The sequence below is a fragment of the Caloenas nicobarica genome, chromosome 1 (assembly GCF_036013445.1).
Source record: "Caloenas nicobarica isolate bCalNic1 chromosome 1, bCalNic1.hap1, whole genome shotgun sequence".
In the NCBI taxonomy this organism is placed as follows: Eukaryota; Metazoa; Chordata; class Aves; order Columbiformes; family Columbidae; genus Caloenas; species Caloenas nicobarica.
Window position 1 is genome coordinate 147628925 of NC_088245.1, and position 16510 is coordinate 147645434.

A 16510-nucleotide genomic window follows, 5' to 3' on the forward strand; every position below is an offset into this window, starting at 1 on the left:
GCTGGGGACAAGCAGCTGTGCTTGGCCACAGGGCCTTGTGGCATGGACACCTTTGAGCATCTGCTGGGTGCAGTGGTGGGCTGGGTTCCCACCTCTGCTTGGCCCTCCGCACTCCAGGGCACCCTGTTATGGGCACTGTCCCCTAAGCCACGCATGCTGGGGCTGTCAGCTGCTGGCCCTGCCGATAGTTGCTCTGTTTTTCCTCCCATTAAATAAATGCCTGTTCTCCAGGCAGCACCATCTCCAGGTGTGAGGCCAAGCAGGCAAGAAAGACAGTGGTGGGAAGGGTGGTGGAGCAGAGACGGGTGGCTCACAGGGCAGTGCTCATCCTACGTGTGTAGGATCAGCTGGCCCCAAATCCTGGGTTTTGGAGGTGTTTGTGGAGGAAGGAGGCTAAGCTAAAGATAAGGAAAGAGTTAGCTGAGCATACTGTTGGGAGAGGAAGACAGAAATTGCAAATTAAGCTTAATTAGCAGGAGACGTTCCTTAGGAATGTATTCAAGAATGCTTTTCCCTGTAGCTTTTCACAGCAGTGGAAGTGTGAGCTTGTTTTTACACATGGGAGACTGATACAGGATGTTCTTCTCTAAATACAAATCTCTGCCGTTGCTTTTTAGCTGCCCGATGCTAAATCCTACCTTTGTTTCCAAGGATTTGCTGCGTGTACTCTGAGTCTGGCCTGCCTGCGTGTTCCTGCTGCGGGGACATCAGAGCATCTTTGGATGGGGAGGCTCTCTTATCCCTGGGCAGGCTGTACCCCATCAGGATCTCATCAGGATACTTAACTATTCCATTCTCATTAATGTAGGGTCACGGCAGTGACAGTCCTAGTGAATGTCTCACCTTTCCTTCTCTCACTTAACCTTCGCTAATGTTTTGAAGAACTGGTAGGTCCTTTTTTTCCCTCTTTAACAGAAATGTCACCAGTTTTATTCTACTTCCACATAACCTTTTACGTAACCTCCCTTGAATTATTGTCTTCTTAGGCTCATTTTATTATTGTTCATTGCTCATATAATGATGGTGCTTGGTGGAAGAGGTCATGCCTGCTGGGGTCCCAGTGACTTTGCCCCCCCATCCCTCCTCCCTCATACCTTCTCCGTTAATCGCATTGTGACTTATGGCTGAGAACATCATACAGGGATGGGTTTGAATGGATTAATTTGAAGGACTGAGGCTTAGAAAGCCAGTTAGGGGCTTAGCTGCTCTCCCTAACTTTAGTGGGAGCTCTGGAGCTTTAAAGGCCATTGTACTGAGATGCCAAAGAGATTTTTTTTTTTCTGCTAAAGTAGAACAAATGCCTGATATCTACCAAGGTGACTTGTCACCAGGTTTGCTGTCAGGGAGCCAGGTCACACACAACCTACATCAAACCCATGCTGCTCCCCGAGAGGAACAGTCACCAGCACCTTTCCCCTAGCCAAGAAGGGGCAGGGAGATGAATGTGCAAGCCCCAGATATTGCCCGGGAAAGTTCACATAGCTCACGGTGTGTGCTCAGTCTTTCAGAAGATCGTCATCCCAAGAGCTCCTGGGCTCAGCTATGGCTGGAGGCTCTTGGAGCTGCAACGGGCCGGTGCCAGGGTTAGCAGGAGGGTCCACGCTGGGGCTGGTCCCAGGGATGGTGTGCGGGAAGCCACACACTGTCACCCCTGCTGCAAGGACATTCCTGCAGCTGGATCCACACCGGGGATGTGACACGAGCCGCCTGCACATGAGTGACCCACCCCTTGAATCAGCTGTGCCCAAGCGAGAGCGGCCGCCCAGCGCAACGGCAATGCAAGTGACTGCATGAGTCACTGGCTGCGCTGAATCAAATACGGGAGATTTGATTTTCCATTTGGGAGGATTATATAATCATCATTAATTAAGCTTCAATGAGTAAAGCAGGACTGTAACCTGATGTGAAGATGCAGTAGCCCCTTGAGAGGAGGGGAGGTGGCCCATGGGCCACGCAGAAGAGGAAGGCAGAGTTCTCTCTTTACTTCTATGAGAAACGCCTACTTGTTCTCAAAGCAAACTTTTTTTTTTTTTTTTTAATTTGCAAATAGGAACTTGTTCCAATATTTTTATGTATTTTGGGTTCTGGTCATATAGTCCAGATTTTAACAAGAGGGATGAATATATGCAAACATGTGAGGGAGCCGAGTGCCATCACTGCACCTGTTGACCAGTGGTACCTGATAGGGGGTAGAGTCGAGTTAGCACCACCAATGAATAACAAAGTGGCTCCCATCCAGTTTTGCCTGAGGGATGAGGAGGGAGGCGAGTAATAAAGATAACTCTCAAAAAAATCCAAGGGAATGCTTAGCCCCCGGTATAAAATGTCAAATTAAATGTGAATAAATTATTTTACAAAGCCGCTTAATAGCTCACTCTGATAAGAAAAGATAAGGTGAGCTGGATTTGTCCCTCCTGTGAAAATTTTTTGTACATATGTAAACAGAAGAAGATCTCTCACAATTACACAACCAAATATTGGCTTTGGTATCCTATTTCTGAGGTGACATACTTGCTTAAAAACTCCTGTTAATGACAAAGCCAAAGTCTTGCTTTTCAAAATGTTCACCGAAAGAAAAAATAACCACCAGCATCTGTCAAGTGGCAGATCCATCCTTTAATCTTAAATGCCTGAAGTTTCCTCTTAAAGGAGGAGATAACTGTTACGTGAAGAGTTACTGATCAAGAAATATAATTAATTATTATAGTGGAATTCAAAACTGTGCATTTTTGTTCCCAATTACATGGATACTTGGGAAGTATCTGGTTGCTGGATGCTAATAATAGCAGATACTCTACTGTTAGCAGATACATCTCTTAGAGATAAGAATAACCATCAAAAAAATTACTACACTGGAGAGAAAAAATATTTTCAGTCCCAGAACAATTAATTCAATCTGAATTCCCTTTTAAAGGAAATAAACAGATTTCTACAGAAGATACATTGATCGTGAGCCTCCATAAGCATATGCAGAAACATCTGATAACAACAATAACTCAAACTGAAGTGAATGTTTTGATCAGAACTGACAGCCGCATATTATTATTTACTATTAGCAACATCATAGGAGCTGCAGCTAGCAATCTGCAGCGCTTATGCTGGGCACTCTATGAGCACTTCAGAAAAAAGGCACCATTCCTGTCCCAAAGAATTTACTTGGGGTTCATATCAAGAGACGATGGTGAGGGGAGAAACAGGAGGAAGAGCAAGGTGAGAGCAGGTCAAAGCAGACAAGTGGTGTCTGGGCACCATCACTGTTACTCATCCGAAACTACTGAGTGCAGTCTGGCTTGCCACTAGCACCTTACATGATATTTACTAATTGCTGAATATACTGTTTATCTGTGGTCTGAATTTATTTATATGAAACAGTCTTGATTTTATTCAGGTCTGTTTGGCTTGTGTTTTTTGAAATCACTGTTCAGTTTGTTTGACAGTCACTAAGACTGGTTCTTTAAACGTTAACATCTACTGACAAAATAGGAAGGAGGGATTTCTTCTTTCAAAAGGCATAAATGAGAGGTTTGCTGTTATAGGAAGAATATATTTTAAACATCTTAAGTTAAAATACGATGACCGAGCAACTGACTGCTGTACTATTATTAACTGAATAATGTGGCATCTGAGGGGTTTTAAACACATTTTCATTCATTTCATGTGGCATGATTTGTATCCCTAAGGATAAACATCTTTTTGTCTATGGTAGTTAAGGGCTTGGTTCCTTATGTATAGTACTTTTTTTTTAACATCTTGTCCTTAGTGTCCTGGTCTTTTTTTAAGAAAACAAAACTAAACAACAACAACAATCCTGTATATAGGCAAATCAGTTTCTTTCTATCTTCTGATATGATATTTGCAGGTAATTTAATACTTCTTCTACAAAAGAATTTTGTGGTAGCCCTAGGAGCAGCAAGTCTGATAGGTAACCACAAAAACTATTAAAATTCATGCTAAAGAGCATCAGCTAACCAATATATATGAGACAACTGTTTCACCTTTCTGATTATGTATTTAGGTTTGTCACACAAGCTTCTAGTTCCCTACTCAGGATATTTTGCCTAGATCATTTAACTGTGAAACACACATGCCCTCATTTACCCAAGCCAGCTTAACATTTTCATCAGGCACCTTCTGACAAAAGCACTCCAAGACCTGTATTTGACTTATAATGTTAATATCATCATAGCCTCAGACTTCATCCTATATTTTCCATTCCACTATTCTTCTGTGGTGCTCTCAGAAAGTTCGCTCCTGAACTTTGCTACTTCAAGATATTGTTTCTTTTAAAGAGATTTGGAGAATTTTAAAGTATGATTTTTCAGAACACATGCTTAAAAGATGATACCAGGATTTATTTTATTTTAACTCATGTAATGATCTCTTTTTCTAACTACACCTAAAAAAAAAAAAAAGTTGAAATTTGCAAGAGCAGAGCAAAACAGACTGTGCAGATGGAGTTGCGGGAAGAACAGATACTAACAAAATAAGTCAGGCAGCAAAGTAATTCAGAAACAAATGTGGGCTTTTTTTTTTTTTCTTTCAGCTACTGTAGTCGTTATTTTCAGATGGAGATGTACCCTGTGAGGTGGTAGCTACCTGCCTGCATCGTCGAGGCTTTTAATGCTCTGGACTTTGTCAAAGGCAGCTTTGGAGATGGCACAGCAGCTGTCTGAAGACAGGATGACTTTCCACCAGGCCAGCTCTGTCTCATCTCCTTGGGCTTATTCACCCACTGCTGCTGTTTAAGTTCAACATTCCCAAATCTTGTGATGAAATCCCAAATTTACAACATAGCTGTCCTATACAATAATTATTACCCTTTCAGTATTGCATTTACCTTTTGGAAATATAATCCTATTTGGCAAATGCCACATTCAGGGAAGTATTCTGCTCTCTTCTGGGAATACGTCTCAGGCTCATGGCTGTTTACATCAAACAGCTGATGTAAAAAAGCCATCCGCTCTCCTTGGTGTGACTCCGTCTCCACTTTCTTCTGCATCTGATGTCATCTGCAAGCCCATGGCTTCACTAACTAGGTTAATTTATCATACCAGTACTTCAGAGGCTGAATGTGCTTATCTCATTTTCATATTTTAGAGCCCAGCGTGCAAACATTCGCTACTGAACTTGGCTATTACAGAGAGAAACGGCCCCATTGACTTCAAATGTGGCAACGTATTATGTAATAAGCTTGAAAGTAACTTTTTACAGTGCCCTTAATGTGGTTTTATAGCAATCCCATCCGTTTTTAAACAGGACTGACTACAGAAATCTATAGACTTGCACAAAATAATCATATCAGGAAAGAACCAACAACTCTTTACTCAGGCTTCTCCTGTTTCCTGTAGCTCCTAACTCTTTCTTCTTTTTTTTCACCTCTTGTATTAATAATCCCATAGAAGCCCTCATATATGCACATAACCCCAGGAGCAGAACATGAATACATATTCCTAGTCCCCAGAGCAAGTGTGCTTTGCTGGTGAAAGGAGGAGAATTCTGCCCACATTTTCTACCTTAATATCCAGCCAGCCATGCCCTCCAGACTCAACTGCAAGGGAGGACTGTAATCTCTGTGGATGTTCACGTCTGTGTTGCCTTCTTGGATAAGGAACCTTTCTTCCCCTTTTTGGTGCAATATGTATTGTGCACACAGTGGCCTAAACCAGTTAATCACAGGTGTGAATTCTCCTCAGAGTACTTATCTTTTTGTCTCACACCCTGTTATCCTTGTTATCGGCTATGTATTGTTATTCTAAGGCTTTTGATCTGGGTTCCAAAAGCACATGTGATAAGTTGAGACTTCTTCCATCTCTACAATTTATGCTAGTGAACTAAAGCCCAGTGCAGAAGCACCTCAGAACAAAAATTGCTAGTTATGTCCTCCCCAGACAGATACAAAAGTCTTCATTTTCACAGAAATGGACACACTTATCCTTGCTTTGTCCTGTGCAGAAGAGACAAACTGTAGGAAGCTTCATAAAGTTGGATATTGAGGCCTAATAGTAAGGAGGGTTTCACGTTAGCACTGGTCCCCATTAGCATTCAATAACCTCATGCTCGTGAATTCTGGCTGCTGGATGGGACCTTCTCTGCCCCCATGGGAGACAGACGGCTGGGCAGGGCAAGAGCCCATGGGGCCAGCCCAGTTCCCACTGCAGCTTAGCACGCAGTTTTCTTTCACTGCTGTGGGAGCAGGATTACCACCTCTAAACAGCTCCAGTTTGGATGAAGAATTTGCATTGTGTCATTCTAACATGGGACTGTGGGCTCGCTTAAGGCAAAGCATTCTTTCAGCATCACATCTTTAAGGCAGGAGGTGCTAGCGGGCCCTCAGAGCAACATAAGATCCATGCAATTATGTAAGATTCTGATAAAAAGCCATACACAGAATCTGTAGCCACATCACATCCAGTTTTTCCTTCTGCCCAGGAGACAGCAGGCCATCTGCGGACTCACCAGAAATGCCCAGCTCTGGAAGCCAGTGCCATACGTGGAGTCCTCTTTGCTCTTCTTTCAAACAAGCAGCACTTGAGCATGCCTGGGGATAGTTCTCCTTAGATGCAGAAGGGGAAAGCACGATTAAGCAGCTGAGAATCGCAAGCAGCCTCTTGGTGGCTCAATGAAGCCTCGCTGGCTGTGGGCCCCCAGGGTTTTGCCACTGATGACTTGATGAACGTTCAGCTACCTCCTGTGCCAAGGCTTTTTTTCACTACCTCATGGAAGTTAGGTCGCTAAGCATGCTGCAGCAATATATTTTTTCTTGTGAGTGGTGAAAAAGAGAGCAATTGGATGCATGGGGTTTCTTTCCAGAAAGCTGGTTTATGCTCTGTAATAAGGTTTGGCCTTCTTTTTATCAGGATTAACCTGTAAGATTCATACTTGAAGTTAAGCTCTGATGTCTTTCTGCCTGACATGACTGACTTGGATTTAAATATATGCATATCAGCTTTAAAAGCTTTTACAGCACTACTCTGAATAAAATTAGAATTAGTACGCTTCAAATGTGCAAAATATTCAGGGGGAGCAAATCTTGTGTGAGGCATGACTCTGGGTTCTGGTTTTTTCCCTACCTAGTGCCTAACTCCACTTGCAATGGCTTTGATGAGGCTGTCCCAAGGGTTTACAGAACATCCCCAGGAAAGCAGGTCTGTTTCGTTGCAACTGTTCGTTTGGCAACGCCTCAGTTTTTAAAGGTAAGTGCATACCCTGGATCCCATTCATTTCAGAACTTCTCAAAACACTTTCAGACAGGATGACACGAAAAGTTCTTAATTTTGCTAATTGAATGGATTACAGATATCACATTTCAGGCATAAAAAATCCAGTGAAGAGGATTATCGGTGCAAGCCAGGATCTGCAGAAGCAGTGTCACTGCTGCTCCCCTTGCATTAGGGATTACAAAGTCACTTTGAAATTTGGTTCTTCGATACTGCTTTCTGTCCCTGCGATGGGGCAGTGTACAGATGCTTTCATTTGTGCCCCTTGGTGTCTTCAGGTGACTGTTGCTAGTTTCCTTCCTCCCAAATCCTGGTAGTTAGATAGTTGCTTGTGGAAATAAGAATAGACCACCCAACCTTGTGCCTGACACTGCGGTTCTGTAATTAACAAATGTGAGCTACTGCCTCAAGTGTCTCGTCCTGGGAGGTTAAAAGATTAAAAAGTCTAATTGAGACCTAGCCGGTATGAAATCACTGCTCCCTTGGCCTGGCTCCATTACTGCTCAGGGACCTGCGGGGTACTCAAGACTGATTGACAGCCCTGACAGGCATGTAAAGTCCCTTCTGGGTAAGTGAGGACACTTCCCATAAATCTTAAACACAGTAATCATATTAGCAGTAGGGGCTGAGTTAAGGTTCTCCAGGAACCCTGAATGCAAATTCCCTTGTCTTTGGGTGGCTAACATCTCAAAATAAACAGGGAAACTAAATGGGCTGCACGTGGCAATGAGCTGCCCAGTGCCGGGGGGAACCAGCTGCTGAACAACCCAGAAAAGTTGTAAGCGGCCATGAAATCCTGGACACCTGGATGACTGATTTAATCCCTCTTCTTGACTTCCACCTCTAAAATGAAGGCAAAAATATTTATCTGACTGGCTAAGGAAGGCAGAATCAGCATTTTGGTTGCACACAGCAATGTTTGTATGTTGCACCTTGAATTTTAGGGTATGTTCTTGGCATTAGCATGGATTTTGGTGTAGACTGGAGAGGGGGGAAGAAAGGAATTTAAGGTATGCATAAAGCTTTTTGCCATTCTACAGCCAGCAACTTTAAGCAAATTTGTGAGTATTGATATGTATCAAAGAAGTGCTCGATGGCAGCGCACCTCAGCTTGCCCTCTGGTCCCAAGAGGGTTTAACACAGTGGTGGTCTGAAAGACTTCTCTTCTGGAGAGTGACAACAGAGAGAGAAGTGGAGACAATGGGGGAGTGTCACTGAGCTCAATACACAGTGCGGGGAGGTGGCACCAGGGAGCAGGGGGGCAGATGTCCAAAAGGGCCAGGCAAGGGCCGTGGGTATCTTAAGTAACACAAAGAGGAAAGGCATAGCAAACCCAGGTGGGACCAAGCAGGGGCTGGATGCTGGGAAGGGGCATTGCTCCTCAGGGCTGTGGGGGGCACAGCTTTCACACTCCAGGCACTGCTTCGAAGCCATAAAAACCTTGACACCTGGAGGAACAGTCATGTCCACATGCATCACAAGTTCTTGTCTCCAACATCCTGCAAAAATGTTGGCACTGATAAATACAATAGATCATTCTCTGGAATTGCCAGAAAACATGTGAATACTCTATTTTCTCCTCTTATGCACCCTGTATTTATAGCTCATAAAAGCTAGATGAAGCAGAGGGATGACGCCACAACACTCAGTAAGTCAGTTTTCTTCACCATACAGGAGATGTGCATCGTGGAGGAACCTCTAGAGGAATTCACATCAAGACACAGTCTGGAGTGGAAATTTTTATTCCTGGATCATAGGTTAGTGACAAGTGAAGCACTCCTGGTTGTGTTCAGTGTTTGTCTACGGCTATTTTTATAAGTATAATTCTCTCAAATAGTGCTCCGTTTCACATCTAAATTGCATGAACAGGAGGGCTGCTACTGAAATTCCTAAAAAAGCTAATGCTTACTATTTTACATTTATTTTTGAATTTATTTTTATTAGTCTTCTAAAACAAAACTACTCTGTTTCTCGGGCCGAATTTGTGATCAGCATGTTCTTGTTTCTTTTAAAAATATCAATGGGCCAAAGTCCACACAGCAAAATGATCTAATTATGATAAAGATGCGGAAATTGTTCTTTCTAAATCCAGCCATTGATTGTGTGTGTGCAATTCCCACCGAGTTAGTGAGGGAAAGTCTGCGCTGGCCTGCAGCAATGTGCTGGCAAAGGTACAAAGCACCTGCCTCAGCACGCCACGGATGAGCTCTGCAGGCACCCAGAGGGAAGCAGGACAGATGATCTCCCCTCCTAGCCCCCCAGTCCCGGCAGATGATGGCTTCTTGTCACCTCGCCACGTGTCTTCCCCAGTGTGGGGAGTGCGGGAGCCGCAGCAAAGCCCCTGACCAAGGAACAGCCAGGGAGCGGCTCCCTCACAGCAGGTTCCTGTGAGAAGGTCCCTGAGAAGCTGAGTTGCTTTCCACAGCCACACGTTCCCTGAAAAGATGGGCTTGTGGTGGCCTTGTCATGTTATGGCCTAGAGAAGAGGACACTGAGGGGAGACCTCATGGGGCTACAGCTGCCTCACAAGGGGAGAAGGAGGGACAGGTGCTGATCTCTCTGGCAACCAGTGATAGAACCCGAGGGAACGGCAGGAAGATGTGCCAGGGGAGGTTTAGGTTGGGCATTAGGAAAAGGTTCTTCCCGCAGAGGGTGGTGGACACTGGAACAGGCTCCCCAGGGAGGTGTCACGGCCCCAAGCCTGACAGTGTTCAAGCAGAGACTGGACAAGGCCCTCAGACACATGGTGTGAACTGCGGGGTTGTCCTGTGCAGGGACAGGAGTTGGACTCGATGATCCTTGTGGGTCCTTTCCAGCTCAGGACGTTCTATGATTCTATGATGATTGTCCTGGGGGGAAGGTGCCCACCAGCACTGCCATGCCCAGGCAGGCATCCCGAGCACAAGGTGGTGGAAGAGTCGGGATCCCCTTTGAAGGGTGACCGTACGCCTGTGAGTGAGAGCAGATCTGGGCTTTTTACACATCCACGTCAACATGCAAAACTGCTCGTTTTTTTGTGGTTTATGAATTCACTTACATTGTGCCTAACTGCAGAGCACCGCCGATTATAGGATACCTGCCTTTTGAAGTGCTGGGTACTTCTGGCTACGACTATTACCATATAGATGACCTCGAGCTGCTAGCAAGGTGCCATGAACACTGTAAGTACCGCGTAGCCCAGGCTCCTGTGGAGTCACTGGGACACCTCTGTTCACTGAAATGTAGCTGCAGTTAAAATTGGTTTAAACTTGTACGGGGAGGTTTGACCCTTACCTCACGCCTGTATGTCTTAGCAGTGTTATAGCAGATTGGGGTCACCGCAGCTGATTGGCGTCTGGGCCAGACTTATCAAGCTCTGAAAAATGCAATTTTACCTTCTGTATTCCCAGAAGCAGTCAGTGAGACTCACTGAGTGGATAAAATACACCAGATTGGACACCTGCTCCACTAGTAAAGAATATATAGGAATAGTTCAGGCAATCTCAGAGGAGATCCTATTTTGTAAAATTCTGGCAGATTATTTCCCCTAATGTACCCCCACTATGTGCTTGGGATTACCTGTGATTATTTAAATATAGTCTGTTAAGATTTAATTGAAAAACTGTTTCACTAAGTAAAGAAAATGCGGCAATGTTTTTCAAATATTTGCTTACAGAACTGGCTGGAACATCTCAGCTTACCACCTCTGGGTGTCCTGAAAATATCCTGTCAACATTAGTTTTTATATGTTGACATTAAAATATAGAAAGGCTAAATATATGCATATTTAGGAAGCCCTTGAAATCACTGGGGAAAAAAGAAGAGATTAATTTTGTTGGTGATTCTTTAAAACCTTTAATATACCCTAGTTTACTGCACTTTGAATTCTTGTCAGTCTGGGAATTTTCTTTCAGTTTAAAATTATTTTTGTCTTTGCATGATGTTATCTCCTATAATCACTTCATTCTGCAGAGAACACTCATCTTTTCAAGCATTTTTATCCTGTACTTTTCTGCTATAGAACATTAAGATGATCACTCTTAAAAATTAATCTCGGATGCCTAATTAAGCAGTATGTGATCAGCACACAAACCAGGTTAAGATCTATGTTTAAGTTGTAGCAGACGTTAATGCATTAGTGTCCAAAGTTAAGGTTAATTATACTGTGTAGGAATGTGCCATTCAAAGTGTCAGAAGAAGACACCTGCTGACCTTAATGATATTTGCTCTATCATACAACTGACAAGACCGCTCACTCGGAAGATTTTTAGCCTCCTGTCTCCCTTGGGAATCGATGGTGGCCACAGATATTTTTATCGCTTTTTTCACATGTCACGTCATTTTCACATCATAAATTGTGCTACTAGCCATGTGTGTTTTCTGCTGACAGTGATGCAGTTTGGCAAGGGGAAGTCGTGCTGCTATCGGTTCCTGACCAAAGGACAGCAGTGGATCTGGCTCCAGACCCATTACTATATCACCTACCACCAGTGGAACTCCAAGCCAGAGTTCATTGTGTGCACACACATGGTGGTAAGGTACGGAAAGTCATATCTACCGGTGGGACATAAAGGCCAGTAAGATAAGAGCATCCTCATGACTGCCAACATTTTCCCTTAGAAACATGATGTCTTTTATGTAACCAAAATGAAACTTGAACTCTCTGGAGGAAATATGTACATTACAAAAAAATGATCAGACTAACCCATGCTTTATGCTAAGTTTGATTTGTCAATCATGAATTTCGGGGCAGATTAACTGTTGCATTTTTTCATTTTGTGGAAAAATAGGGAAAAGACAGACCCCTTCAATATTCACTTCCTCTAAATTTTACATTACTTTTAAAGAGATGTGTGGAAGCTTTCCAATGAACTTATAACGTGGTTATAGGGTGGGAGCTTGACCTTTATATGTACACTTCCTTAATATCTATTTTGACTTCAAGAAGACAGGAACAGAGCAAAACCAAAATGAAAACAGTCTCTCAAATGTTATTCACTAGCATTTGACTTACGTGATTTTTCAGCTGTTCATTTAATGTGTAGAATGTTACAATAATTTGTTCCTCCACTTGCTTAAAGCACATTTTATGAAATATAACAATACCATGTTGATACCTAGAATTATATTTTCCATTCAGTTATGCAGATGTTCGGGTGGAGAGGAGACAGGAGATGGGCTTGGAAGAAGTGTCCTCAGAGGTTGTATCCTCGGCACTAAAGGTATGAGTAAAGCTTTTTTCCATTAATATATGTATTAATCACAACTTGTTGCTGCATTAACATCAGTGAAGACTCCAGCATTGTCTTTCAGGGTGGATTGCCCCAACTTCAGAATTCACTTTTCACTTGAATAATTTTGAAGTAAATCAGATAAGCTCATGAAAGGATAAACCTGGATATCAGTAACAGACACACATTAAGTTGAACATGGTCAGGGGCATTATGAGATATTTCCACCTTTCCTTGATGAGGTACTACAGTTTAAAGATTAATTTGGACATGTTCTGTCAATCAGCCGTCCTGGCTTCATCTCAGTGACCTGCTGAGGGAAGAAAGAAAAGCTCCTCATCAGTGCATGTCTGAGTGTCTCACAGAGGTTGCAGTTGCTGTTACATACAAACGAACACAAAAGAAAGATGCAGAAAAACAACTGAAGGCACAAAATTACTATGGCAGTAGCTTGCTCTTTATTTCCAATTCAGTGATAGCTCTTTGTAAAATGGATTAGTTAGCTGCTCTTTGGATGGGACACTGATACCTATGCCCCGGTCTTCTGCTGGCCTACCTGGGATTAGTTCTGCTCAAGTCATTTTAAGGGCAGCCAAAGAATTGGGTGCACAACCATTACTAGATGCATTTCAAGATGTTTTCACCCTGATACATGTAACAGCTATTCTCTTTTTTTCATTTGTTTTAGGAAAGTGGCACCAGCTTGGATCCTGAACAGCACTTTAATGCACTTGATATTGGTGCCTCGGTCCTCAGCGCTAGTCGGACACCCTCAGTATCATCCAGGAGCTCACCAAAATCTTCCCATACACCCAAGTCAGACCCAGCATGTGAGTGGCATTTCTGGGTTACTGCATTCTTTTTAATTTAGTCAAGTTGCAGAATGCATGTCTATATACCACAGCTGCTAATTTAACGCTTATTTATGAGGTATTGATGATATGTGTTTGTCGCTGACAACGAAGTGCATAATCTGAAATGGTGATGTACAAGAGGAAAGGTTCTAGTGCAACCAGCCATACCTTGGAAAAATGGGCAGCAGGACTAGCCGTGAAACCTGCTGTTTCGATCTGTTATGGAAATGGGGACGCATTATATTGATGCCCTCTTCAGATTTGAGGGCATCAATATAAGCAATACGTGGGCCCTCTAGACTTACATGAGTAATAACAGTCTGTGGGTGATTCTTTTCTGGCCAAGATTCAGGATGCTCAAGCCAAGACTTGGGCACACCTTACACACTCCTTCTGCTCTCTGATCTGGAAGAAAAGCCAATGAACTAACCTAAACTTATAGTTATTCTGCCCATATGAGGGGAGTTCCAGCTGTTTTGGAATAGCTCTTGGGTCCTTTTGCTCCATTCATTGGAGCACAGAATCATAATCTGTCTCATTTACTTTTATGTTTGCCCAGGCCCTCCTTATCAGTTTAATTTTACTGCCACTGAAGTCAACAAGAACAGCCTTGACTCCTGCTGGAATTTAGCCAGGCTCTAATCATTTCTAGCTAGGTCTTTTAATTCCCACTTCAAACGGGGATGATTTCCAGTGCGTGAGAACTCACCAGTACTTCTCTTGCAGCTACACCAACAAAGCTGATTGCAGAGTCAAACACTCCCTTGCCAAGAACACCGAGCACGCAGCAGGATTTATCCGTGCATAGACTCAGTCAACCTACTACTCTTCAGGTAACTTCACAAAGAGTCATCAAAATAGGCAGACAGTATAAAGTATGTGCCACATAGGCAGTTTAGCAAATAGAAATGACACTAAATCCATGGCACTGGAAGAAACCTAAAATTTAAAGGAGCCCAACTTACAAAAAAAGTTCTTTTTTGTTTTAAACCTAGGTTTCTTCGCCTTCTCAGCCTCCATGTGAGCTTCTCTCACAGCAGCTGTTGCCTCAAGCAGCTCTGCAAACTCAGCCTGCACCTCTGGCACAGGTTAGTTGGGGATTTGGAAGTGGAATATGTCACTTGCCTATCTCCTGATATTTTCTCCTTTCATCTAGTAAATAAATTAATCAATAGGGTCCAGCTTTTTTGGGTCTTTTAGGTTATCATCTTCTTAGTAGCTAATATCTCCGAATCTCAGCTCTCAAAGGCTTAAAATATTGTGGGGAAGTAATCTGAATTGTCCACTTGAGTGTTTAAACATGTAACTGCATACAGGCAGTTAGAGCAGAACCCCAGGTGCAGGTAGGTTCAGGTGTGTACACATATCTATTTCACAGGAGGACAAAAAACAGATGGAACAAAGAGTTTTCAAATTTGATTCTACAGGATTAAGTCCCATCACAATCAAGATCACAATGAGAATTAAAACCAAAAACTAACAAAGACACCCAGTCCTCCTAAAAACACCCATTTGGCTGTGCTGAGGCAGAACTAACCAGCAGTAAAGGACATGAAAGTTCAAAAAAACCCATTTCATGTGCCATTAATGGTGAGGATGCATCTGGAGACAAATTATTCCAATGAAATCTATTAACCCATATCTCAAAAGTGGGTGATGGCCGAAAAAAACACCTCAGTGTTTCATTTGCAGTGGATTTTGAAGAAGCAAATTTGAGTACAATGTTCCCATTACATAGTTTCTCCCCTGTGGTCATGCTGTGATGATACACCCCATCATCCTCAAACTTAGGATGTCCTAAAAGGTCCAGAGTAGCCCTGAAACTAGGCTGCTTCTTCTACTGGTACCCTGTACTCCCTCACAAGATCCTGGAGTTTTTGCCTGTAGCATATAAAACCTATAAAGTCCTGAGCAACCCTGCTTTAAATAACAAATTCTCATTTATCTTCTGTGTTTAATATTCTTTTCACGACTCCACATCACCATGCAGCAAAGAAACAGCATATCAATTATCTGCTCTGAGCATTCATTTTCTTTTACAGATATTTCTCTCTGTTATTCATTAATGCGCTTCCAAGCATCAATTAGTTTATTTATTATAAACCTGCATGTGTTTTGTTTGACTTTTTTCTACCTCACTTTCTTCTCCATCAAAGCTGTTTGTGAAGAGATGCTTTCCAGTCATTAATCAAGAGCCTCACTGCCTTGCCTGTTCCCAGTAAAACGCTCTTACTCCACCCCGTCTCCATTTCTTCTCCACCAAATCGGAGTGCTGTCCAGTCACACGGCCGCTGGCTCAGCCCCTTTGGGCTGACTAAATCTTGGTGAAAGGAAGAGGGCTGACTCGAGTCTGTTTACACAGGCAGCCCTCTTCTCGACTGGCAGCAAAGTCACAGCAATGCTCCTGGTGAAGCTCGAGATGGAGCTTCCCTTGATGTGGAGTAGGAAAATAGCATCAGGATGCTGCAGCTCAGGTTGTTGAGGCTCACACATCATAAAGATACTCCTGGGAAAGGCAGCAATTGTCCCCAGACTTGGGTGATTTTCATAAACTATTAATTGCTTCCTTCAGTTGCTTACCTCCCACCTTAAAATAAACATGCCAGCCTACAGCAAGAGAATCCATTATTTAAAAGACAAGGTGCCTGCAGTGCTAAGCAAATGAATGGTGAAACCCAGATACGCATGCTTCCCACCACGAACATCTCTTCAGGTTCCTAGTTGACCATTTCACAGCAGTTTGGTAGCAGAACACCAGCTCATTGCTTTTAGAAATCTCCTGGCCGGGCTTCTTGCTGCCAGTGCAGGAGGAGGAGCTGCACAGGCTGCTCCCCGCTGCCTTCCTGCTGCTTGTCCTCAGCTGAAGGTGACCGATGACAGGACCCCAAAGGCAGTGCGCTCAGCCTGGCCACCCAGGGCCCCAGCACTCTGATGGGCATCCTTGTGGCTAGCATTTGCCCACGGGGTGGCAGTGGCGGGGAAGGACATTTTAAGTGGCCACAACTGCATCCGCAGCTCGCAACTCGCTCCTGCCTCGGGCACCATCTGCTTGAACTTGGATTAGTTTCATTTTGAGCAAAGGCTGCGGTGGTTTTGTCTCCACCAAAATGCGGTTTTAGCTTCTGCCTTGCTTGTCTGAATGAACAGACAGCGCTGCAGTAGATGTCACCAGAATGTAAATGGTTTACTTTGAACCAAGTGCTCCCATTTAGAATATTTGTTTGTTTGC

General features: G+C 43.4%; 1 protein-coding gene across 1 annotated transcript in view; it reads left to right on the forward strand.

Annotated features, from left to right (window-relative positions):
- Positions 1-16510, forward strand: part of NPAS2 (neuronal PAS domain protein 2) — a 55074-nt gene that overhangs the window by 22402 nt on the left and 16162 nt on the right. Inside the window, exons 7-14 of the mRNA XM_065633701.1 lie at positions 7075-7193; positions 8892-8974; positions 10272-10378; positions 11587-11734; positions 12337-12418; positions 13116-13257; positions 14008-14114; positions 14277-14369. Coding sequence (XP_065489773.1) covers positions 7075-7193; positions 8892-8974; positions 10272-10378; positions 11587-11734; positions 12337-12418; positions 13116-13257; positions 14008-14114; positions 14277-14369 — 881 coding nt within the window. The remainder of the gene's footprint in view (positions 1-7074; positions 7194-8891; positions 8975-10271; positions 10379-11586; positions 11735-12336; positions 12419-13115; positions 13258-14007; positions 14115-14276; positions 14370-16510) is intronic.